This window comes from Lissotriton vulgaris, chromosome 10 (genome assembly GCF_964263255.1).
Source record: "Lissotriton vulgaris chromosome 10, aLisVul1.2, whole genome shotgun sequence".
In the NCBI taxonomy this organism is placed as follows: Eukaryota; Metazoa; Chordata; class Amphibia; order Caudata; family Salamandridae; genus Lissotriton; species Lissotriton vulgaris.
In genome coordinates, this window is record NC_141698.1 from 36584173 (window position 1) to 36609962 (window position 25790).

Consider the following 25790-nt stretch of genomic DNA (forward strand, 5'->3'; position numbering starts at 1 on the left):
GGTGACCTCACACGGTGACAGTTGTGGCAGTTACTGGGCACCATTTTAGGTTGCTCTAGATTTTCAAGAGGCTGACTAGGCCTCAGAGGTAAGAAAAGAAAAACATCATAGCCAAGGAACACCCAGCCCCCTGTCAACATTGAAAAAGAATCCTGGTAGACCCAAAAAAAGAAGGAAACACCAGGAAGCCAAGGGGGACAAAAATAAATAATAATTGGTAGGACACTCCCAGAGGCAGACAGGTCTAACACGTTAATACCGAGGATTCAGCAAAAGATGAAGAGGGAACATTGCACTCTTCTCCTCATTGCTCCTCGCTGGCCGAAGCAGTACTGGTTTCAAGAACCGCTCCATCTGTCTCAGCAGCCTCCAATTCGTCTCCAACCGACACTTTCAATGTTGAGAAGGGAAAGAGGTCAGATTTTACACCAGGATTCACAATCGCTTCACTTGCACGCCTGGCTCCTGACTTCTTAGAGTTTAGGGATATCAAGATTTCTCAAGACTGTAAAGAAATTGACTCAAGCCCTTTCTCAAAGTACTATCAGAACGTAACGTTTTAAATGGAGACCCTTCTGTTGTTGGTGTGAAGCAAATAATATTCATCTGCTCCAGGCTCCACCGGAGGATATCCTTCCTTACTAGCCATCACTGGCCAAGGCAGGTCTAGTATTCTCTTCTTTCAAAGTGCATCTTGCCGCTATGTCCAATTCAGAAAAATTTCAAACAAGCCATCACTATGTTCTTCCTCACTGGTAAAGCAATTTCTGAAAGGATTGTTTCGAGCCTTTCCTCCAATTCGGCCTCCACCACCTGAATGGGATCTCAATGTCGTTTTGTCTCGGTTAATGAGAAGGCCTTTCAAGCCTATTCACAGAACTGAACCTAAGTTTTTAACCTGGAAAGTGGCTATTTTACTAGCTCTCACTTCAGCCCGTAGGGTTAGTGAAATTCAGGCTTTGACGATTTCAGAACCTTTCCTTCATTTCTCTAGAGACTATGTCACTTTGAGAACAAATCCAAAATTCATTCCCAAAGTGTCGTCTCAATTTCATTTAAATCAGCCGGTAAATTTAAAGACTTTTTTCCCGGATCCAGTCACACCGGCAGAGAAGGCCCTGCACTCTCTTGATGTGAAACGTTGTCTAAAGTTCTATCTTCAGAAAAGGTATCAGAAAATCAAACAATTATTTATTGCTTATGGTCGTCACATTGGGGCAAGTCGTAACGAAAGCAACAGTAGTCAGATGGTTATCTTCAGTAATACAATTCTGTCACGAAAAAGCTAATAGGCCTTTAGTCAGAAAGGTGAAAGCACATTCCACTAGAATGATGTCGACAACTACAGCCCTATTTGCGGGGGTCACACTGGAGAACATTTGCCGAGCTGCTACATGGAAAAGTGTCCATACATTTACATTACTGCTTGCAATCGGCATCACAGGACGATACAGCAGTGGGACAAGCTGTACTGCAGCATCTTCTTCATTAAGGTTAGACTTTTAAGGTATCGCATATTGCATTTATGACATGAGTATAGCATAATCCACTGTAATGTTGTGATTGTCAAATGCTGTATTTAATATGAAGTATGTTTTCTGAATATCATTTTTTCATTTCAAAAGGTTTCGGCATGTGCTCTATAACCTTCTGGATGAGTGGGGAATATGTAGAATTACGATTTGTCTCCCACCTTCCGCAAACGACATGTATAGATTTACTGCTTGCTATTCTGATTCAGGCATGTGCATCTATGAAAGATACCCCGATACTGGATAAGAAAACAAGTTACTTACCTGTAACTACGGTTATCCAGTATTAGTATCTTTCATAGATTCACATGCACCCACCCTTCTCCCCAGCAGTTCATTTCTCTAATAGGGATATGTACTTCTCACTTGTGCTGGGAAAATCTGAGGAGAGCTGGCTCTGCTGGGAAGGTTCTAGAGGTTGCTGACAGCTGATTGGTTCGAACTTCTTTCAGTTCTTTTCATATAATGAGGTAGATAGGTTGCTATGTTTTGGGCCTTTTGGGGCCTATAGTCGTGTCAGCCTACTACAATTTTTTCTAAGGCACTGCTTTTGTATGTGTTATTACCGTGGGATTCCCGCCTCGGCGACGGGGAATGATTCAGGCATGTGAATCTATGAAAGATACCAATACTGGATAACCGTAGTTACAGGTAAGTAACTTGTTTTCTTACCCCATAAGCATCTGTTCATAGCGCAAAGTGCTGTAGATTCACTTGCACCTACCCTTATCCACTGAAGAGATATTTCTTATTAATAAACCACTCTCTTTACTAAACTTGTGCACTGTGCTGCGTTTTCTCACCACTCCATATGTACTCTCATCCGCTGTGCAGAAAAAATCTAACATGGAGTCTGTGACCATGCACATTTCCTACTTCGGATGAAGTGACTGTCTGTGCGTCCCATGACTTGCAAGACTTTGTGTTCAAAGAGAAACAACTTGCAAACATCCTAGCACAACACTAAAAGGCAGAAGTTTGCAGAGCATGTGAATGTATAGCACTACATGCTCAGAACAGTTGCCTATAGAGTAACTTTTTCCTTATATGCATGGTACCATTACCCTTGTTCGTGAAATTGTGCCATTTTAAAGCTCAGAATTCATCAGTTACAGAGTTTGCCATCTAAAAGATGTAATTATAGTCACAAAAATTGGAATAGATACTGTGTTAAACCTCTTTGATTAATGTAATTTGCTTTACTGTAGACCAGGAAGAGAAAACGGAGTGAGGGGAATAATCAAGAACCAAAAATTAAGATGCTAAAGGTGCCAGCTCCTCCAGATGGTGTGCCAGTTATGGTTGAAGATGGGACGATGATTTTGTGAGTATGCCAGTTTGTTAGACAAATATGGAATTATGGGTCTATAGTAGGGAACCACTCCAAACATTTACTCCTAACTCCTATTTTTCTGCCTTGCGCCCCTCAATACACTACTCGTTATTTCCTTTGGTTGCAAAATCTTGATACTACATCATAAGAATGCCAGTTCCAAAAATTACAGTAATGTTGTAATGATAGGGTTCATGTTCTTCATTTTGGTTTATTTTGTAAAATCTTCAAAATTAATTGCATTTGCAAAATTCTGTGATCTACATGAAGGTTCCTTGTCATTAACGATTCAGGTTTTCAACTTATTTCTATCTATTCCCAATGCATTTAGACCGAGACATTGTTCAGGGGTGTTTCATTTGTTCCATTTAATAGATAAGCATCAATTCTGAGATCTCTGAAATCCTGTGGTACTCTGAGACTCTTCCGTGCTTGCCAGAGCCATGTTTGAGATATATTGTCCTTGATGCTAGGCAGCTAAGCATACTCAATCACCAGAAAGAGGGCTAATTGTTTGAATGTTGCCATCTCTAAAAGCTTTACAAATACTGTATAAGCTAGAGAATCACATCTACTGTTTGTGCTATAGAGTAACTCATCAATTGAGGATTCTCTCAACAGTGTTACCTCCGCTTCTTCAAACTTTAACAGAAAACCGGAGACTATTTTCTTGAAACATACTGCCAGAGATCTTCTAAAATGTTGTTCATTTGGTTTCCAAACATTTTTACTAATGCCGCAGAGTTTCATTTTTGAGGCCTAGCATCCAAAGGATCAAAGGTCTAAGCTGCTCTCCTCCTTATTGACTATGTTGCTACTGCCTCCAACCAAAGAGACAACCTCTTTGCAGACTTGGTCGATAACCTCCAAGTTTGCATCCTCATCCATGTATAAGTTCATTGGTCCTGTTGAAGGCTAAGTTCACTTCTAAGACCTTTTTCCACCAAAACGCTATATGTCACCGGCTGTTACTTCCTAGTCCGCAATAGATACCTCATTGCTGAAATTTTCGTAGGTTGCTCTCCTGGAAAGTAGAAAATCCTCCATTAAATTCTCTTTGATAATTGTCATTGTGATATTAATGGCGCTGCAGTTTCCTGCCAATTGCCCTCTTCAGCTGCAGGTATAGAATATTTAAGTAACACCATTATCTGTTACCTAAATACTGCCCAAATCCTAAAAGATCAGTGATTTAAAATAGAAAATAATTTACCTGTGATGATGATGATGATGATGGAGGGGAGGACCCTCTGGTGCTATCCAGTGCCCAACTTGACAATCAAGATCAACTCCCAAGGTTTATGGAAGCAGTTTCCATCGGCATTCACATCTTGCCTAACTCCGAAGAAGAGGACTACTATTATAGTGGCCAGCAGTAATATGATGGACACTTTCTACCTTCTGCGGAATGACTAGTGCATCCTGCACTGACTGCAGGTTTCTGATGCCAGCAAATTTCCTTTTTTCACCTAGGAATGTAATGCAATGTTTCTAGAGAAGAGTGCAACCACCTACTGCTGTAGTACTTTATGGACCACCTGCTACAATGACTATGGTTGAACAGTGTCTCTTCCTCCTTTTGTACCAGCCACACACATGCTCATCACACAGCCTTTTGTTTACGCTATTCTGCCATCACCATTATTTTTTTAACATGTCCTTGGAGGGCAACCACAGGGTTCAGTTGTACCACATCATCTATCATAATGGACAGCTGTGACTTGCCAATATCCAGATATATTAAGACAGGCCCACGCTAGCTGCAGAAACCCAGCTCGGTGCGTCCTGCACCTAGTGCATAAGTCATTTGTGCGGTGTCCAAATTTATTTAAACGTTTTAGGGGTGTAGTAAATGTTCTGCAGACCGGTATAATGCATAATTCTGACTGGGCTACTGGAAGAGAGCAATCCCATTTTGTGCAGCTGAATCTCCGAACCTCCTCCGGGACCTCATGCCTCAGTTCCGCTTCCATCCCACTCTAGCTCCTTGAGGTAGCTCCACCATCTCCCTTACTGCATCCCGGTAGAGTGTGGTGATCAGGTGCTTGGTAGAGGTAGCATGTCTAATGTGGTGAAATAGTGGGCTCCGCAGGAAAGCCTGTAACGCCCCCAGTTTAGAGCTGCTTCTGAGTAGACAGTAAATGAAGACTTTCAATGGAAAGCCAAGGGAAGCAGTCTCCAACAGAGAGAGAAAGGTATCTTGTCAGTATAGTTCGCCCAAATTGGCCCGACACTTTCGCCCAGATGCAACCCATTTTGCTATTCCTTAATAGTGTAAAATAACGATTCGTTATTAAGGAATAGCAAAATGCAATGCATAAAGAAATCACACAAAAAAATAGCGATTTCTTAAAATTCCTTAATTACGACTTGCAAATTGCGAGTCGCAATTAAGGAATACCTCCCCATTCATTCCTATGGGCCTAGAGGCCCATAGGAATGAATGGGAAGACATTCTTAATTTGTGAATCGCAATTAGCGAATCGCAAATTTAAGAATGCGATTTCAAGGGTGCAGGGCTGTCCAAAGGACACCCTGTTGGACCCCTGAAATTGATATGTGCACATATGTTGCGCACACACATGCCCTTTAGGGCATGTGTGTGAGCTACATGAAACTTTGAAAAATGCACTTTAGTGCATTTTTCAAAGTTTTTGCAAATTACCATGAAGTTCAACTGTTGTATTTCTATCTAGGACCCTAATTCGATATTCCCGATTCATGCCCTTATGTGGTTATGACAAATAGTATCCTTATAAAGGCATAAGAATCATATCCATATTTAGTAATAGCCCATGCAGTCCAAAACACGGCAAGGCTTCTCACATCGACTCCTAGAAAGCACAATGCGTTCTTTAAACAAACCAAGCCTCCAGCAGCCCGGGAATTCCCCCTGCTTTTGTTTTGATTTGCACAAGAACTCCTGGAGTCCAGAAAGAACTGTTAGTTCTTAATGACGTCTTATGTCCAACCTTACTTCAAACCCGGCACATTTCAGGTATAAATATACCAACGTTGCCTTAAGCAAACACACGGTGGTGGGGAGCAGAGCGACGTTCTACTTGCCCGGGAGCCCAGCTGTTGCTAGAGCCAAAGGAAAATGCCCCTCCCTTTGATGCACTGAGAGAGAGACGCTGTCTTTTTCTCCAGCCGAGGAAATCCAGCTCCGGTGTTCCCAAGTCACCCTCGCGGGTTGCTGGGAGATCGAGTCCTGAGAAGCGAGATACAAGACCTCCTTTATTCTATAACCATGGTACGGAGCTGATTAAAACCTTAGAGAATTCTTGATTCCGATACTTGGCAAAAACCTAACTTAACTTAAAACTGCAACTTACTTACTCCTTCCGACGTATTAGACTTAGGTCAGGTACACCGTGGTAGGCGTATCTTAGAAGCACCAGTTGTGTTTGTTAGTCAATGTTTTTATGTATGTATATATTTTATCCATTTTAAAGTATCATATGGCTAAGAAACCATATCAATGCTTTTACAGTATTATTTCATAATACTACTTTTACTGTATGCACTTTACTTTATTATAAGTATTGCAACTGTGGCAATTCATTTCTCTTGCATGAGAAAGAAGACTACTCAATAAAATAACACCTTTTATTGAAAACGCCCGTCTCTCTATTTCTCTGCACTCTGGTGAAATTAAGCATGCACGATTGACTGAGTGAAATAACTGTCTATTGTTTTCACACGACTCTAGAGATACACTCTTTATTCTGAGGGAGCAAAGTTCTCATGTTTATGCGGTTGTCAGAAACTAATCCCTTCTTGTCTAAATCAGGACGGTTAACCCTTTCCTGAACATTCGAGAAAGTTTCTAGTGACCTCTGAGCTAGCTGGCAAAACTAATTGAGTCTAACATCAGTAGAGACCTAGATGACCTCAGTCCTACGTCTACACTGTTTGTTATTCCAATGCGCAGAGCCTATTGGGAATATAGGAACTACACTACAGATTTCAACACAGATCTGGGCAAGGCCTTTCCCTACTCAAGAAAGAATAATGTGGATTCTGGGTATGACAAAGCTTTTTTCAACAAATAGGTTTGTTTCTGTGAGGCAGTTGAAGCCCATGCTGGGGATGATGTCCTATTACATCATGCTTGTCCCCAATTGCTGGCTCCGCATGAGACTTTTGCAGGAGCAGCTCGATGCGCAGTGGATTCACTGTCTGGGCTCATTCAACCACAAGGTTCGCACTTCAGCAGCAATGAGAGTCTCAATGGCCTGTTGCATTGTCAAATAAAACCTTTTGCAAGGCCTCTTTAATTCACTCTGTGCCACAGCTGGTAATGACCTCCGATGCGTTGGACGGATGTGGTGGGCACACCTTCAAGAATTACATTTTCACAGCAAGTGATCCACACAGGAATCGGAGTGGCACATAAACATGCTGGAGCTCAAGGCAGTGTTTCTGGGTCTGGACTCCTTCCTGTCTCGGATCAAGCGTCAGTGCTTGTCAGGGCAGACAATACTGCAACAATGTTTTACCTCCGAAAGCAAGGCAGCATGAGATCTCGAGCGCTTTCCCTTCCTGTTCAACAGATCTGGGAATGGATCCTTGTCAACCACATCTCCTTGCGAGTGGGGCACGTGCCGGCTGTTCACAATGAGAAGGTCAACTCTCTCAGCAGGTCCTCTAAACAGTGTCACAAATGGGAGCTCAACAACCAGCATTTGAAGGTGGTTTTTCAATCCTGGGTTTACCCAACATTAGATCTCTTCGCTATGTTCCGCAACAAAAAGTGTCCTCTTTTTGCAAGCAGACATCCCCATCAAGATTCGTGGGCTGGTGCCTTCCAGTTTCCATGTACGGAGATGTTCGCCTACGCCTTACCCCCGTTTCCAATCATTCCTCGAGTACTTCAGAAAATGAAGCTAGAGCCTTGTCAGCTCATTCTCATTGCTCCAGGTTGGGCAAGAAAATTTTGGTACGCCGAGCTGCATCGCCTATCAGTGTGCGCTCTGATTTTCTTCCCTCGAAGGGAAAATCTTCTCTAAATGAACCAAGGCCAAGTGGTTCATCCACAAATTCCCTTTCTTCATTTGTCGGCTTGGCTCCTCACGACACCAAATTTGGGGATTTGAGGCTTTCCGAGGAGTGTTCTACTATACTACAGAAGTCTCGAGCTCCTTCCATGTTGAAATGTTACACCAAGCAGAGAATCTTTCATTTAACTGTGTATCTTGGAAGCATTACATCTGTTCCATCTCTCCGGAGCAGGTGCTGCCTTATCTCTTGCACTTAGCAAAATCAGGACTTTCTCACTTTTCCATGAGAGTTCACCATGCTTCAATTTCTAGGTATAGAAGACGCTCAAATCCAACTTCCATGTGGTCTAACCGACTCGTCTAAGATTTTATGAAAGGCCTTTTTAGAGCTTTTCTCCCTGTTCAGTGTCCTCCAGTTTTGTGGCAATTAAACACCGTCCTGTCACAAGTAATGCGACCTCCCTTTGAAACCGGAACACAAATGCGAATTGAACTTCCTTTCCTGGAAAGTGGCCATTACGTCAGCCAGACATATCGGTGAAATCCAAGCTTTGACTATAAAAAGAAAACGCATCTTCAGTTTTTGCCTGACATGGTTATCCTTGACGAAGGTGTGACTACAGTACTCCCTTCCCTGCTCTTCCATGAGGCACAACATTTAAACGTACAGGAGAAGGTTCCTCCTGATACTGAAGGACCCGATTTTGACCAGGTGTTAATCGGGTATTGAATGTGTGACATCTGAACGCTTGTTGCAGGGAAGTAACACAGGGCTATATTGTATTGTATTGTAATTGCATGTTCGAGGCATGTGGGCTGCTGAATTCATATCTAAGCATAGATCGCCGCATAGTGTTTGGTCCGGATGTTTGCACCGTGTTGTCTTGGAAGAGTCTTCGAAGTATCACGAGATAGGTGACTCCTCCCCTGGACTACAGCGCACATGGGCATCTTCTCCATCTTCAGATTGTTTTTCTCCACCATTGGGTTCGGATGCACTTCGACAACTCTAACTTCGGGACTGAAGTTTTCCAACTTTCTAAGGCCAAAAACCTCATCATTTTGACTGTATTGTTTCCGCTCGGTATCCCTTGACTCGACAACTCTTTCCAGCCATCTCTGGTAGTCGATGCGGGCCGTTGGGCCTTTTCGACGCCATGTGGGCCTCCCGCCGATGGAAATGACCCTGTTCAAAAGATGCCCACAATGTCGATCCAAGTTTCCACATAGCGATAAGCATACAGTATGCAACAAGTGCCTATCTCCGGAGCACAACGAAGAAGACTGTCCAGCATGTGCTCAGTTCCGGTCGAAGAAAATGATCCGGAACCGAAGGGCTGCTCGACAAGAGATGCAGCGACAGGCTCCTGACCCGGAAAACATTTTCGACGACGAACATGAACTTCCAGAGGCAGCGGACTCCGACCTAGAGCTAGTTACAGTAGAAGACCAGTCGGACTCCGATGACGACATCCCACTGGGGCAAACCGTGAGTACTAAAGCCCCTACCCTGCCTCCACCTCCAGACAAGGCTCCGGTCAAAGCATCGCCAAGAGGTCTTAGCCGCGACCGAAACACCGATTCAGAAGCCCCGCCTTCCGGCTCGGCTCAGAAGACCATTACCAAGCCTTCCGGTACCCTGGGACCGGGCTAAACTCTTCCCAAAAAGGCCGAAGACTCCAAGACGGCCGCACAGCCGAAAACGGGCCCCGACACAAAAAAAGTTGTCGATCCGAAAAAGACTGTCGACCAGAAAAACTGTCGACCCAAAGAAGGGCGTCGATCCAAAGAAGACCGTTGACCCAAAAAAGGTCATCGACCCGAAAAAAGGAATCGACCCAAAGAAAGTCGTCGATCCGAACACTGCCTCCGAGCCGAAGAAAGCCGTTGAACCGAAAAGGTGAGTCGAACCTACAAATGTCGTCGACCCAAAGAAACACATTGAGCTGAAAAGGCTGTCGACTCGAAAAAGACTGTCGAACACAAAAAAGTCGTCGAGTCGAACAAGACCGTCGAGCCGAAAACAGCCGTCGAACCGAAAAAAGCTCAACAGAAAAATAAAAGCAAGCGACCGATCCAAAAACATCGGCGCCGAAGCCACAGATAGTGGAAGAAGAACTTTTTCATCCTGATCCAGTGAGATCAGACCAAAATACATAGACTGTACATAGAACCTAATACAGGGCATATACATACAAGTTTACAATAAAAACAAGAGAAGACTGGACATTGAAGCTCCTTCTCCTGTTCCTCCTAAGAAAAGGGACTTTGGGACATCCCCTTCTAGACCTTTTACACCTCCTCCTTTCACTCCTAACATGCCTTATGTTCCATATTCTCCTCCACCTCCACATTATGATGAGGGAGAGGACATGGGTGAAGACCCTCATCAGGATTTTATAGACCCTGATGATCAGGGAAACCAGGATCACACATGGGACGATCAGAATGACCCTGATGACCCATATGATACACAACCCATACTAGATCCCTCGACGTAACCCACAAAGCCATCCCCTACTGACGACACTGTTGCTTTTAACCAGCTAGTTGACAGAGCAGCTCAGTATCATAGTGTAAGCATGCACACTGACCCACTAGAGGAGGATTTCCTATTTAATACCTTCCCAACATCAGAGAAGAGTATGCGTATACTCCCTATGCTAAAGGGAGTACTAAAGCACGCACCAGACATCTTTAAAGACCCAGCCAGAGCGTGTGTCCTCAATCCAAGAATTGAAAAGAAATATAAACCAGCCCCTACAGACCCCTCTTATATCAAGTCTGTTACCACTAGACTCTCTAGTTGTTTCTAATGCCAGAAAAAGGGCAAATTCTCAAACAGGAGATGCCCCCCCTCCTGACAAGGAGTCAGAAATCTTAGATGCCTCAGGAAAGAGAGTGGCCTCCCAGGCAGCAAATACCTGGAGAATTGCCAATACACAAGCTCTCCTAGTACGCTATGACAGAGCACACTATGATGAACTGGAGGGATCAATCAATCAATCAAAGACATTTATAGAGCGCACTACATACCCGTAGGGTCTCAAGGCACTGGGGGAGGGGGGGTGCCGCTACTGCTCGAACAGCCAGGTCTTCAGCTTCTTCCTGAAGGAGAGGTGGTCTTGGGTCAGGCGCAGGTCGGTCGGGAGGGAGTTCCAGGTCTTGGCGGCCAGGTAGGAGAAGGACCTTCCTCCTGTAGTCGCTCTTCGGATGCGGGGGACGGCGGCGAGGGTGTGGTTGGCTGATCGGAGGTGGCGTTTGGGAGCGTAGAAGTTGATTCGGCTGTTGAGGTAGCTCGGGCCTTGGTCGTGTAGGGCTTTGTATGCGTGGGTGAGGAGGCGGAAGGTGATTCTTTTGTTGACGGGGAGCCAGTGTAGGTCTCTCAGATGTCCGGAGATGCGTCTGGTTCGTGGGATGTCGAGGATGAGTCTGGCTGAGGTGTTCAGGGTCCGCTGGAGTCTCTTCTGGAGCTTGGCGGTGGTACCGGCGTAGAGGGCGTTGCCGTAGTCCAGTCGGCTAGTGACGAGGGCCTGGGTGACGATCTTCCTGGTCTCGGTGGGGATCCACCAGAAGATCTTCCGTAGCATGCGTAGGATGTTGAAGCACGCCGAGGAGACGTTGTTGACTTGCCTGGTCATGGAGAGGGAGGAGTCCAGGATGAAGCCCAGGTTGCGTGCATGGTCTGTCGGTTTGGGTGCGGTGCCCAGGGTGGGAGGCCACCAGGAGTCGTCCCAGGCGGAGGGTGAAGAGCCCAGGATGAGGACCTCCGTCTTGTCTGAGTTCAGTTTCAGGCGGCTGGTCGTCATCCACTCTGCTACCTCTTTCATCCCTTCGTGCAGGTTGGCTCTGGCGGCGGCGGGGTCGTTGGTCAGGGAGAGGATCAGCTGGGTGTCGTCGGCGTAGGAGATTATGCTGAGGTTGTGTTGGCGTGCGATGGCCGCGAGGGGGCTCATGTAGACGTTGAAGAGGGTGGGGCTCAGTGAGGATCCTTGAGGGACGCCGCAGGCGGACTCTCTGTGTTGATGATTACAGGGATGATTACAACACCTACCAGAACCCTATAAGGCAAAAGCTAATGACCTAATTCAAGAAGGGGAATTCATCACTAACGCATCTATAAAATGCGCCCTTGATTCAGCCGATACAGCCGCTGTCTGTCAACACTAGTGTGTTGCTACGCCGCCATGCCTGGCTATGCATCTCAGGTTTTAAAAATGAAGTACAGTCTACCATTCTTAATCAACCCATTAACCAGGATTTCTTGTTTGGCCCAGCAGTTTATACCATCTTAGAGAAGATGAAAAAAGATGCTGACACCGCAAAGTCCATGGGTCACTTCAATTTCAACAGTCTAGGGGCTCCTTTCGCCGCTCCTCTTTTCGAGGCTCAGGCAGAGGCAACTGACAAACGCGACTAGTCTGTTCCTAGAAGAGGAAAGAAGGGAAAGAAAGTGGTCACAGGAAGGGTAGGGATAGTGCTCAGTGGAGGGCTACCCTGGGTATCCAATTTGTTGGATGTAATGGCCTCACACACCCTTGCGAGTGTCATGCTTCATCATTGGCAATGCTCCTCGTTGGGCAGGCGGTGCAATGCCCAACGGGCTCACCTCAAAGAGGGGCTCTTTGGCGGAGATCTTTTATCCAACTGCCTATGGGTGAAGTGCGGGTGAGGGGCCAGAAGGGAAGGGATAGTGTAAGTGAGTTTTAAAATATGGCACAAGGTACCGGAGATCAATTTATTCTGGTGGTCCCCTGCCACAAGTAAAAACAGTAAGTAGCCTGTGATCGAAGGAAATTTAGAATTCCACGTCACGATCCAGGACTACAGTGCATATCGTGTGGTCATCGTGTTTCTCGCCTAAGCACAATGGCTGCGATTCTTCAGGACCTAATCAGTAACTACTATCACAAACAAACATGACCTAACAAAGTATCAGTTTATGTTTTCAGTTGTACTACCTGTATGGTACTGCTCTTGCCTAATGGTCAAAGTGTGTAGGTGTCAACAGTGCCCGGTAGGTCTGACATCAAGGGGGAACCATAGGGGTTTAAGATTCAATCTGCCTTTGTCAGCGCCCGTTATGCCTACCCATCTCTACCGGGTCCTGACTTCACCCATAGGCAGTTGGATAAAAGATCTCCGCCAAAGAGCCCCTCTTTGAGGAGCTCTTTGGCGGAACAGCCAGGTCGCGTTTGTCAGTTGCTGTCTTTGGGGCTCTGACTGTGGCTGGACCTCCCATTCTCAATTTTCCGTGAATGGTAATTTGAGCCCTTGGATCATAGCCTGATCCACTACCTTCCCTCCTTTTGGACATATATCAGGCAGAGGCAACACATCACAAACCTCTTCATCATTTAAAAATAATACCCAAGGCACCTTTAATAAAGGCTCTAACAGAGCAGGTTATAGAGGGAATAATAACAAAGGCCGAGGACGTGGTGGTAATAACACCAGAGCCTCCACCGCCACCAAACAGTGACTTGTTTACACTCCCATCAGACCACTTAACACCAGTCGGAGGCAGAATAACACAATTCCTACCAGTCTGGAACGCCATTACCACAGACAGGTGGGTGAGACAAATTATCCAGTATGGTTACTGCCTGGAACCCACTTCTATTCCACCCAACATACCACCCAAACACCGTCCAAAGAACACATCATGCTTTTACAACAAGAGGTGCTATCCATGCTGGAAAAGGGAGCCATAGAGCCAGTCCCTTTTCAACACCAGGGGACAGGAGTATACTCTCTATACTTCCTTATTCCCAAAAAAGACGGGTCCCTCAGACCGATATTGGATCTCAGACCTCTGAACCAATATATACTTTCAGAGCATTTCTATATATTCACTCTACAACAAGTACTCCCGCTACTCCAGCAAGGCGACTTCCTCGCTACATTAGACCTCAAAGATGCATACTTTCACATACCTATACATCCAGCTCACAGGAAATACCTCAGGTTTACAATAGAGGGCCACCACTATCAGTTCAAAGTTCTTCCCTTCGGGGTAACTACAGCACCAAGGGTTTTTACAAAATGCCTAGCAGTAGTAGCAGCACACCTCAGAAGGCAACACATCCATGTGTTCCCCTACCTGGACAATTGGCTCATAAAAAACAGCTCACACGCACAGTGCGCAAACCATACATCTCAGACAATCCAGCTACTGCACAGTCTGGGATTTTCCATAAATTACCCAAAATCACATCTGCAGCCCTTCCATATACAACAATATCTGGGAGCAACAATAGATACCTCCGTGGCGAAGGCATATCCAAATCCAGCCAGGATAGCCAACGTACAGTCTCTCTCTCTGTCTGTCGCCACAATTGCTAACACAGAACCATGGAGAAATCAGGCACCCAGATCTCAATCAGATGAACCTAGCGATCTGGCTCCAGTTCGGCTACCTTAACTTGCCTCCAGACTGCATGAACATTATCAAGGAAGCAAGGTGCCCCACTACTAGTGCAGGAAAAGATTTGTAATTTATTGTAATAATAACCAAATCAATCCATTAGATGCCTCCATCCAAAACATAATCTGTTACTTGCTACATCTTCAAAAATGTAATCTGGCATACTCATCCATAAGGCTACACCTTGCTGCTATAGCAGCATATCTTCAAAACAGACAACACGTGTCCCTGTTCAGAATACCACCTATCAAAGCTTTTATGGAAGGACTTAAAAGAATTATCCCTCCAAAGCATCCACCTTCGCCAGTCTGGAACTTAAACATAGTACTTACCAGACTCATGGGGCCACCTTTCGAGCCACTCCATTCATGTGAACTACAATTCTTAACATGGAAGGTGGCATTTTTAATTGCCATTACCTCCCTCAGGCGAGTAAGTGAGCTACAGGCACTAACCATTCAGGAACCCTTCATGCAAATACACCACAATAAGGTAGTGCTTCGTACTAATCCTAAATTTATGCCAAAAGTTATATCCACTTTCCACATCAATCAGTCCATAGAATTGCCAGTTTTCTTTCAAAACCCGCAGTCTGTGGCTGAAAGAGCCCTACACACACTAGATGTCAGGAGAGCTCTGCTATGTTACGTTGACAAAACTAAATCATTCAGAAAAACAAAGCAACTATTTGTTGCCTTTTCTCCACAACATAAGGGTAATCCCATTTCAAAAACAGGATTAGCCAGATGGATAGTTAAATGCATTCAAATATGCTATCAAAAGGCAAAGCACACTTTAACAGTTCCCCCAAAAGCCCACTCACCGCGCAAAATGGGGGCATCCATGGCTTTCCTAGGACATATTCCCCTAGAAGACATATGTAGGGCAGCTACATGGTCTACCATACACACTTTCACTAAACACAACTGTGTGGACGTGCAAGCTAAGCAACAAGCTGCTGTAGGCCAGGCTGTCCTTAAAACTCTTTTTCAAACCACTGCAGCTGGTACAGGTGACCACCGCTAGAGGAGAAACTGCTATAAAGTCTATGCTTAGATATAAATTCAGCAGCCCACATGCCTCGAACTGAAAATGCTACTTACCAGTATGCATCTGTTCTTGGCATGTAGGGCTGCTGACATTCATATCGCCCACCCTTCTCCCCGGTGCCTGTCACAGCTGCAGACTTATCCTTCTTACATACATTTACATGGTCATCTCTTACTTTCCTATCCTCCATCTTTACCACAGTGCAAAAAACAATCTGAATATGGAGAAGATGCTCATGCGCACTGTAGTCCAGGGGAGGAGTCACCTATCTCGTGATACTTCGAAGACTCTTCCAAGACAACAAGGTGCAAACATCCGGACCCAACACTAGGCGGCGATCTATGCTTAGAAATTAATGTCAGCAGCCCTACATGCCAAGAACAGATGCATACTGCTAAGTATCATTTTCTTTATATAGCGCTTACTACCCCGGACGAGGCATCGAAGCGCGTTTTCGGCGAGTAGCACGCTACTCCGGGACCCATAGAGGATCAGTGTTGAATTAGTATAGTGAAACATGAAAGTACATTTTAAGTGGTGGATAGGTTAGTCAGTTATTTGGATTTGGAATGATAGCAGAAGGATAGAGGAGGACAGAGGTTTGTATTTATATAGCGCTTGTTGACGCACGCTATTTAGGCAGCCTATAAAGGATCAGTGGTGAATTAATGTCGTGAAATATGAAGTAATTTATGTGGTGGATATTAGTCAGTTACTTGGAGTGAGAAGAATAGCAGAGGGATAAAAAGGGGAAGAAAAGATTTGCATTCATATAGCACTTGTTACCCCTAATGGGTGTTGAAGCGCTTTTCTGGCGAGTAGCACGCCACTCCGGAACTCATAAAGGATTATTGTTGAAAATAAATATAGTATAAATATGAAGTAATTTGAGTAGTGGATATGTTATTCAGTTATTTGGGTAGTATATTAGTATAGTTGAATATGGAATTTGAGAAGTGAGCATGTTAATCTGTTAATTTGGATTGAATAGGATAGTGGAGGGATAAAAGAGTGAAGGATTTTTTTTTAAGGTCTTAGCAGTAGGTCTCTATGTGCTACCTGATTTAGCAGACAACTAGCACCATAACAGTGTTATTATTGTCCTGTATTTCATGTTTTTAATCATTCCTCCACCACCAATGAATACAATTTAGAATAGGTGACTGGCAGGCGGCAGGGATTTTTATTGGACCACCCCACCTTTTTTCTTTCCCTTTTCACCTTAATTTCCTACTAATATTGGTACTACAGCCTTAATATGGGCTTGTTCGCCATTAGAGGATTCTTTGTCGAATGTGGGATGGGCAATGATGAAGCCTGATACCTGTTCAATTTTTTGCGCACAACTGTGCTGGTCTATAATATTGGAATGTTTGAGTAGCTAGAATCATTCCTCTGTGAAGGATCACCTACACGGTTAGCTGAAAAAAAGCCCCAATAGGTGAAGTTGATAACAGAAGTGCCCGTTTTTTTCCTTTAGTGAAAACGGCCTTCAACTTACCACCTCAATTAACCGATTCTTACAAACGTTCTTTTCTAATCCTTCCTCCACAGTGGACAGGGCGTTGCATTCTCTGGACATTAAAAGTTGTTTAAAATGATCTACAAAGAACGAAGATCTTCCGTAAATCCTCTCAGCTGCTGATCTTTCTCGGCACCTAGGAAAGGACAATCCTTGACACGGGCCAGCATTGCTTGTTGGGTTACCGCAACGATTACCTTCTGTCAAGAAGAGCCTGGCCGCCCGCTTCCTGCAAAAACACAAGCTCACTCAACTAGGAAATTGGGGACTTCCTCTGACCTGTTTGCGTGAGCATCCCTCCCTGACCTATGCAGGGAGGCAAAGTGGGCGAACGATCACACATTCACGAAGCATTTCTGCCTTGATGGTTGGAAGAAGGCAGATATCGCTGTTGAACAAGCTATACTTAGACGTCTCTTTGCCTAAGGTAGTCCGCTTTTAGCCTTCTATGTTCTTTACATACTAAATTTGTATGCTTATTATTCTTTTCTTGGTATCTGATGGTACAAGTTTACGTCCTACTGGGATGGTTCACCTGTCCACCACCTTTCTTTTTCTTTTATTGTGCTTAAACTGCTTACTAGTCGGATTAAAGCATGTGAATCTATAAAAGATACAATACTGGAGAAAAAACAAGTTACCTGTACAGTGTGGTACTCCAGTATTGGTATCTTTTATAGATTCACATGCGACCCTCCCTCCTCCCCGATTAGACTCGCCAATTACCTCAGAGTTTTGTATAACTGTACACTTGTGCATGAAATCTGACGCATGGTGACTCTGTGGGGAAGGGAACTCTGAGGTCTCTGCTGTGTTTGGCTGAAATTTGAATGTTTTAAAATGAGACTTAACATTTTCTTTAGTGAGTTTTCTGTTCTACGGAGGTCCATGGTGATGTTTTATTGCCGCTATTTCTTCTGTTATTGTGGGACACCCTCCATGAGGATGGGGAAGATTCAAGCATGTGAATCTGACAGATATCACTACTCGGGAGTCACAGTGTACATGTAAATAACTTGTTTTTTCTTGAATTAAATATACTGGGGGAAAAAAATCAGTCTTTCACATGGGACGGGAAAAAAACCCTCTAAGGGGCCTCTTGGTATGTATTCCTATTCAATGAGGATATGCATAGTAGGTTAAGGACTTTCCACTGATGATATTATATTTTAGCTCATTTTAGCAGAACTGTATTTCTGTGAATCATTTTTAATGACTGTTATTTATATGCTTTTGTGGTTTGTTTATCAAATTGAATAAAGATGATTATTCATTCATGTATTCTTTGTTTAAGCTTCCAGGACACTAACATTTTATTTTGGTTCAGATGCTGCGAAGGCTGTAAAACATGGTTTTCTGGAGTGCTGTTCGGCAAGAAAAAGTTAATCCACTGGTTTTGTTCAGACTGCAAAGGTTAGTATTTGAAATGCAGATAATGTTGTTCTGCTTCAGTTGTAGTGAAATGTGTTCTTCATTAGTAGCTCTTCAGTGTACTCTGATCAGTTTTTAGCAAAGGCAGGTCTGGCATGTTGACGTGCAGCATAGAGGAATGTGTGCTTTAATCTGAAGCTTTTGAAGGCTAAAGGCAGGTGATATCTGTTTTAAATCAATAATAAATAAGATGTTAACATGACAGATGAAGCAGACATTCTCTTTCTGTTTTCCACCTTATTCCTCCCATCTTCATCCCCAGATCTAGAGTACAAGTGGCAATATGAATGACTGCTGTGAGTGAGGTATGGGTTTCCTTTGATGTGTACCCGAGATATGTGGGCTCTTTTGGGCTTTTTCCAGTCACCCTGTCAGCTTTACCCTCAAGTTGGACATCTAGTGAATATCAGTAGTTGGTATTGCACCCTCTCAGATCGTTGTGGGGAAGAGGGAGGGAGGGAGGGGAAGGAGAGCAGTCTTCCTGTTCCTGCAGTGTATTTCTGTGCCACACCTCTTATGCCTGCAGCTCTTATGGTTTAGTTCAGGGATGCAGGCGAAGGATGGCTTTTCTCCTGTTCTTACTGGATGACTTTGGGACTCCACTTCTGTCCTGTCAGGCTTAGAGGTGGTGAGAATTCTATGACCTGTCTGGGTTGGATACAAATACCCATTAGACAACATGTTGATCGCTGTAGAATGAAACATTTCCTAGCTATCGTAATGGAAAGTTTCAATTCTATCAAGGACTCGGAGGCGAGGATTATGCTGTTCCTTCTTCACTTTATTAGACAGCAACCATTTGAAGTCAAACAAAACTACTATTCCCATGGAACATAGGGAATAACACAGTTAAAACAATAGTGTCTAGGATAGAGTGTACAGTCATTCTGCACCAATCACTGGTCTCCAGGGTGCCGATAGTCCTCTGTCAGTGTTCATTCCTTTTCTTTTGTCGCTAGAGCTCAGCCAACAAGGACCCTTCATGAATCTTGTTTATTAGAGTCGCCTGTAGAAAATCAAAGGCAAAGCATAAGCGATAAAAATGGCTAAGGTTTAACCCCGTAGGAGGAAACTCATCCCAAGGACATTCATAGGACTGTCAAAATGCATAAACATCAACAGTAAAGAGCTTACTTACCCCAGTACGAGGGTGGGTAGGTAACCAAAGGAACTTGTACCCTGGGTGGGATAATCCTCGCATCCGAGTCCTAAATAGAATTGAAACTTTCTGTTACGATAGCTTGGAAATGTTTCATTCGATTTGTCTGGACCGGAGGCGAAGATTATGCTTGTTGAAAGCTTGCTCACGACCAAGTGAGCCATATCAATAACCGATTTGAAGTAAAACCACTTAAAGGTAGAATCTGAAGATCAGTCTGCTGCATTCAGAATGTCTTCCAGACAAGCTCCCAGGGAAATTGCTTTGGAGGCCATTGCCCCTCTAGTAGAGTGAGCCCCGAACTCACGTAGAGCTATACCGGTTTCACCCACCTAACCCAACGGGCAATAGTGGGGGAAGACACGACCTTGTGGGGTTTTTTGAGCGCAATGAGCAACTGACGTTCTCCTGGAGGTCGAAACTCTTCTGACAAATCCTCATAAGCTTTAAGGCAAGACACAACACACAACTTCGGGGAGTCCGGGAAAGCAGGGTAAAGATGTATTTCGTCCCGCATATAGTGCGCGACAGATGGTGAAGGTCGTTGGGGAGAAAATCCTACCTGAGACATCCAGGGCCCTGACATCCGAAACATGTCTACAAGAGACCAGGCACAGAATCATGGCCGGCTTCGCCGAGAGTGCCTTCCTAGATTGTATCTTATCGGCTGGCAGGACAGAAACAAGTTCAAGACCTGATTAACGTCCCAGAGCTGTGAATATTGAGGCTCCGGAGGCAAGGAAAGGCGAATGCCTCGGAGATGGTGACACACCAAGGGGTACTCTCCCACCGGAGAGCCATCCACCACAGCGTGGCCAGCTGAGATGGCCGAACGGAAAGTATTGATGGTTCTAAAAGCCAGGTTTCCTCTGCGAGGGCGGACAAAAATTCAGGATGGAGGTCTCATCCACTCCGTCGCAAACTCCAAAGATACCATCTTCTCCACGTGGAGCGGTAGCGCTTGACAGTACTGTCAGCCCAGGCCTTGGACATGAATTTCTCAGCTCCGAAAGCCCTGGGACCACCCATCGCCTCCTGTAATCCGCCACGCCATCAGGGCCAGGGAGCCTTGTGCAAATAGCGGATGAGGATCCTTGTCCGGATTGAGAAGGATAGTCTAAATCAGGGGAGAGGGATTGGAGAATCCCCAGAAAGTTCCAGAAGAACTCTAAACCAAACTTGCAATCTCCAAATCGCCGAGATGAGCACCACATCTGCTCTCTGGCGTCTCTGAAGACACCATCCGCCTGATGAACTCCATCCACTCGGGATCGCCAACCGACCCATGCCCCCACAACATTTTCAACAAAGCAGACTCCATTATCGCACCCCATCTCCGTGACGTCATCAACTGCTCCTTCAACTCCGCTACCTTCCCGGAAAGCTGGAAACATGCCAAACTCAGCGCCCTTCTAAAGAAACCCACAGCAGACCCCACTGAACTTAAGAACTACCGCCCCATCTCGCTCCTCCCATTCCCTGCTAAAGTCATTGAGAAAGCCGTCAACAGTCAGCTCGCCGCCTTCCTCGAATCCAACAAATCCCTCGACCCCTCACAGTCCGGCTTCCGAGCCAAACACAGCACCGAAACCGCCCTCATCGCAGCAACAGACGACATTCGAACTCTACTGGACAACGGAGAAACAGCTGCCCTCATCCTACATCCTTCTCCTACTTAGCGGCCAAGACCTGGAATTCCCTCCCCACCCACCTCCACCTTGCACAGAACCACCTCTCCTTCAGAAAGCAACTAAAAACTTGGATATTCGATAAGTAAAGCACCCCCCTCAAGCGCCTTGAGACCCTCTGGGTTGCGCTATACAAATTTTCGAACTTGAACCTCAGACCAGTGTTATCATGGCAAACTGAGGAAATGCATAACCTGCTTCCTCCTGCCAGTTCTGCAGGAACGCATCCGTCCTCTCAGCGAGTATTCGGTCTCCAGCTGAAGAACCTGGTGGTCCAGGCTATAGGTAAAGAGATCCACAGAAAAGGGACCCCAGACGCTCTGGAGATCTGCAAACACCCCTGGATGCAACTTCCAGAGACTTGTCGTGAAAGTGGCGTGATTGGAAGTCCGCCACCTGGTTGTCGCGGCCCGGAAGGTACTCCGCTGTAACAGAGATCTGATGATCTAGGCAGTACTGCCAGAAATTTGCTGCAAGATCGGAGAGATCTCACCGCGTGCCCCCAAGGTGGTTGATATATTGGAATGCCGAAATATTGTCATTCTTGAGAAGGACGCAGGACCGGATCGACTTCTTGGTCTAGCACTGGATCGCGAATGAGCCTGTTAAGAGCTCCATACAGTTGATGTGTAAGCGTTGTTCTCGTGGTGACCACATCCCCTGTGGTGAGGTTACCACAACCTCGCGCCCCAGCCGGACGTGCTCACGTCTGATTTGATGATATCTGGTGTGGAACTGAAAAATTGCTCTCCCATTCTAAGCTTCCATGTTGGTGAGCCACCACTGGAGCTCCTCTCTGGCATCCCCCGAGAGACTCACCTTCTGAGAGTAAGAAAGGCCTCTGAGCAGGTGCGTGACTTTGAGGCGTTGGAGGGCTCAGTAGTGGAGAGGTCCTGGAAATATAGCCTGGATCGAGGCCCAGAGAAGGCCCACTATAGAGGCCAATTTCCTGTGGGAGATTGTGTCTGGGAGAGGGATTTCCGAATCTCGTGCTGGATCTGTCATTTTGCAAGACGGGGGTTGAGAGTAGACTCTACGGAGTTAATTAAGAAACCAAGAAAAATTACCTTCTGAGCTGGAACCAGGGTGGACTTGGCCTCGTTGACTCAAATCAGAAGCTCTGAAGGAGGTTGACCGTGGTCTGTAGCTGACACGAGAGAGCATTGGGGCACTGGGCCAACAGAAGAATATCGTCCAGATAGACGATGAGCCTCGTTCCCGTTATCACCGGTCTGAGTACCTTGGTAAAACACCAAGGGGCAGATGATAGACCGAACAGGAGAGTCATGAATTTGTATGTCCTGCTCAGCCAGTGAAATTGCCGGTGAGGCGGGAAGATGGGGATCACGAGGAAGACGTCCTTGAGGTCGAGACACGCTGTCCAGTCGTTGGGCCGGAGTATATCGCGAAGCAGATGGATTCCTTCCATCTTGAATTGATGGTAAACCAGCCACTCGTTGAATTCCTGCAAGTTGATGAAGGGTCGCTGACCCCCGTCCGTCTTGTCCACCAGGAAGAGGTTGCTGATAAAACCTCTGGGATGGGGCAGGATTTCTGCGATCGCTCCATTGTCCAGAAGAGACCGGACCTCCTGGTCCACTAAAGCAGCGTCTGCGGACTAAAAACATAGCGGATGCAGGGTAACAGATTGAGAAGGTTCCCTGTGAAACTCTATGTGAAAACCTCGTACGGTTTGCAAGACCCAGGCATCCCCCGTGATGGAAGTCCAAGCCGGGGGTAAAATGCGCCAGACGACCCCCCACTTTCAGAAGGGAAGAAGGGAGAACACTCACTGGAAGAGCTTGAGGCGCCACCGCCTCTACTGCCTCGGTGGTTGCCGCGTCGTCCTCTTGTGGGATAAAAGTTCCCAACCGTGCTTGATCCTAGTCCTGGCCGTGGTTGGAGCCTTGTCCCCTGTGTTGGTTGGGACGATAAAGCGGCCCCTGCCTCGTCCAGTCCCTCGGAAAACCCAAGGGCAGAACAGCTTCCTAATGGAGGACTGAGCCTTGTCTAGGGAGGTAAAGGTAGTGACGAACCTCCCTAGCTCCTTAATGAAAGGTTTACCAAAGAGACCTCCTTGCGCGACTGGTCCTGCCTCCGAATCAGCCAGGTCCCCCAATTTGGGGTCTACCTTAATCAACAGGGACCTGCGCCGCTCCTTCGAAATAGCACAATTGGCTTTGCCCAGGGAACACCACTACGCGTTGGGCCCAAGAAGAGAGTTGCTCGGGAGAGATGAGGGACCCAGACGCCTTAGCCTCTGCCGCCATGTCGAGGATTTTAGTGATCAGGCCCAATGTGTCCAAAAGCTTGTCTTGACAAGCTCGCCAAGATCTATCAATGCCCTTCTTAGGGTCCTTGACAAATTTTTGGAGGAACGTGGCCATCTGGGGGTCAGTGTCTGGTGTGGCGGTCACTTTCGCTTCGAGAGAGGGGCGAGGGCACTCCGCCCTAAGGCATTTACCAGCCGATGGCTCCAGCGGCTGGTGAATCCGGCTGGCGACATATTGCGCAACCTTGTCCAAAGGGGCCCAGTCCGAGGACCTCGGATGAAAAATGTCATCAGGGTCCAACTTGTCAGCACAGAGGTTCTGCGCGCCAGGGGTGGGCACCGAATGAGAGGTGCGCCCTACAGGCCAGCCTCGTCTTCTACGTCCGCCTGGTCACTGTCCCCTGGGGCAGGGGAGTCGCTGGGGGAGAGGAACTTGGCAGAAAAGCCTACTTGAGGCAGTCAAAAGCACCTGGGCCAACCCTGGTGTCCTTCGCGCCCTTAGCAGGTGGGGCCTGCTGGTCAGCCAGGGGCTCGCCGGAAGGGTTGCCTGGATTAGTACAAGGTGCAGCACTTGAATAAATGTGCACCAAATACTAAGCCAGCCTCCTACACTAAGCACTTTATTTCATGGACTAGGAGCCCAGATTAAAAGAGAATGCACTTTGCAAAAGGTGTTGGAACATTCCTTCATGATTTTCTACCTGTCCCCTCAATAACTAGTGTAAATTATGAAACTGAAATAAGTCACAAGGTTGACAATAGCTCTTCATTTGGTGAGCCAGTGTTGGTTCACAAACCTGCTTCGTCTATCAGAATAGTCACATAGGAGCATGTAGTGTGTTATCGATATGTTGTCTAGAGCACAAGTCTGAATGCTACATTGCAATTTATAGTAGTTGACCTTGGCAGATTGACTCCTGAAATATTACTTCATGAACATTTAAATGTTAGACCAGTTTGCATGTGATCACTCAGGTAAGCAAAATGGGCTCCCATACACATTTAAGTTGAAGTAGTCCTGCATCTAGAGTTTGGATAGGGATGTTGACACATTTATTTGCTATCAAGAAAGGTTACTTCTCTTTCTCTTGTATGTGGCTAAGCATCTTCATTAAGAGTGCACTTGTCGGCAGTCATGATGTTTGGGGAAAAACATCCAAGATCTTTGTTTTCGGTAACATTGACTAAAGGCATTTTATGGAAGCACTTGGACGTTTTCTCCTAAAGAAAATGTTCACTTTCACATTAGAAGCTTAGCATCAGATCTAAAATAAAGTACCATTCCTCCACCTCGTGTACAAAGCAATAGCACTTTTTGTGGATAGTACCCTTTAATGTTGCATCCACTTCTGTATGCATGAGTCTTGCATCCACTGTTTACTAATAAGTACCAGACTTTTTTTTTTACACATTTGACATCACACCTGAGGGTTATCGCACGTTTGCATATTAGACCACATTACTTCCCACTTTGTCCCCAGACCCGACAACAAGTTACCCTAGCACCCCAGTGTGAAGAGTGTTTTCCAATAGAAATTTGACAGAAAACCTCCTAAAATACAAGCAGTTTTGCCCCCCTCTGTAGATGTATGGCAACATCCAAGCAATTTACCTCCCACAGATTGTATTTACTTTATAATAACCTGGATACCATTGGCAAACCAAATGTTATGGGCTTTGTCCCGTAGGGGAAAAGTAGCAGTTGCAGGTACTTTTAGGTACATCGATATTGCTATGTTTTGTGGAGCAGCTGCTTGGAGAGCAGTCCATACGTTTTCAAAGTTTACTGCTTCTCAGCATGACTCCTCCATGTACACTCAGTGGGCCAAGCTTTTCAGGAAAAGCTTTTTGGGGCTAGTTATATTAGAACCCCTACCCACCACTCTGAAATCAGAAACCAACCTTTTCAGTTTTAGGAAAAAATTAAAAACTTTACTCTTCCAATAATCTTCATGCCGCTTAGCTGATTCATGGTGCTGTTTGAGAGGTTTGTTTTCTTCTTCAGTCTATCCCTTGCGCCGGGAAACCCACTGTGGGTAGCTGTTGCGCATTATACGTTTAAATATAATAATAATAATAATAATTAAATACGTCAGTCCACCTCCGCTTTATTTCTTCTTCATAAGTATATTATTTGTGAGTAAGAAGACGAGATTGCTAATAATTTAAGTTTTCATGAATGTCAGTAAAGTTCCCATGATGAGAAGAAAACGGTAATTACTTGTAGCAAACTTTGTCCCTTGAAAGGGAGGCCAAATGTTATCTAACAATCGCATGTGTCACATATCGCTTGTAATACGTCTGCAATGCTTACTGAAGCTATACCAAGAAAGACACACTTTCGCTAGAAGGAAAGTACCATACCCACCCAGC

At 45.5% G+C, this 25790-nt stretch overlaps 1 protein-coding gene across 23 annotated transcripts in view; it reads left to right on the plus strand.

The window, feature by feature from the left end:
• Nucleotides 1-25790, plus strand: part of LOC147684447 (uncharacterized) — a 1151265-nt gene that overhangs the window by 94634 nt on the left and 1030841 nt on the right. For all 23 annotated transcript variants that reach the window (XM_086940390.1, XM_086940377.1, XM_086940386.1 and 20 more), the window contains exons 5-6: nt 2741-2856; nt 18195-18280. In XM_086940390.1, coding sequence (XP_086796516.1) covers nt 2741-2856; nt 18195-18280 — 202 coding nt within the window. The remainder of the gene's footprint in view (nt 1-2740; nt 2857-18194; nt 18281-25790) is intronic.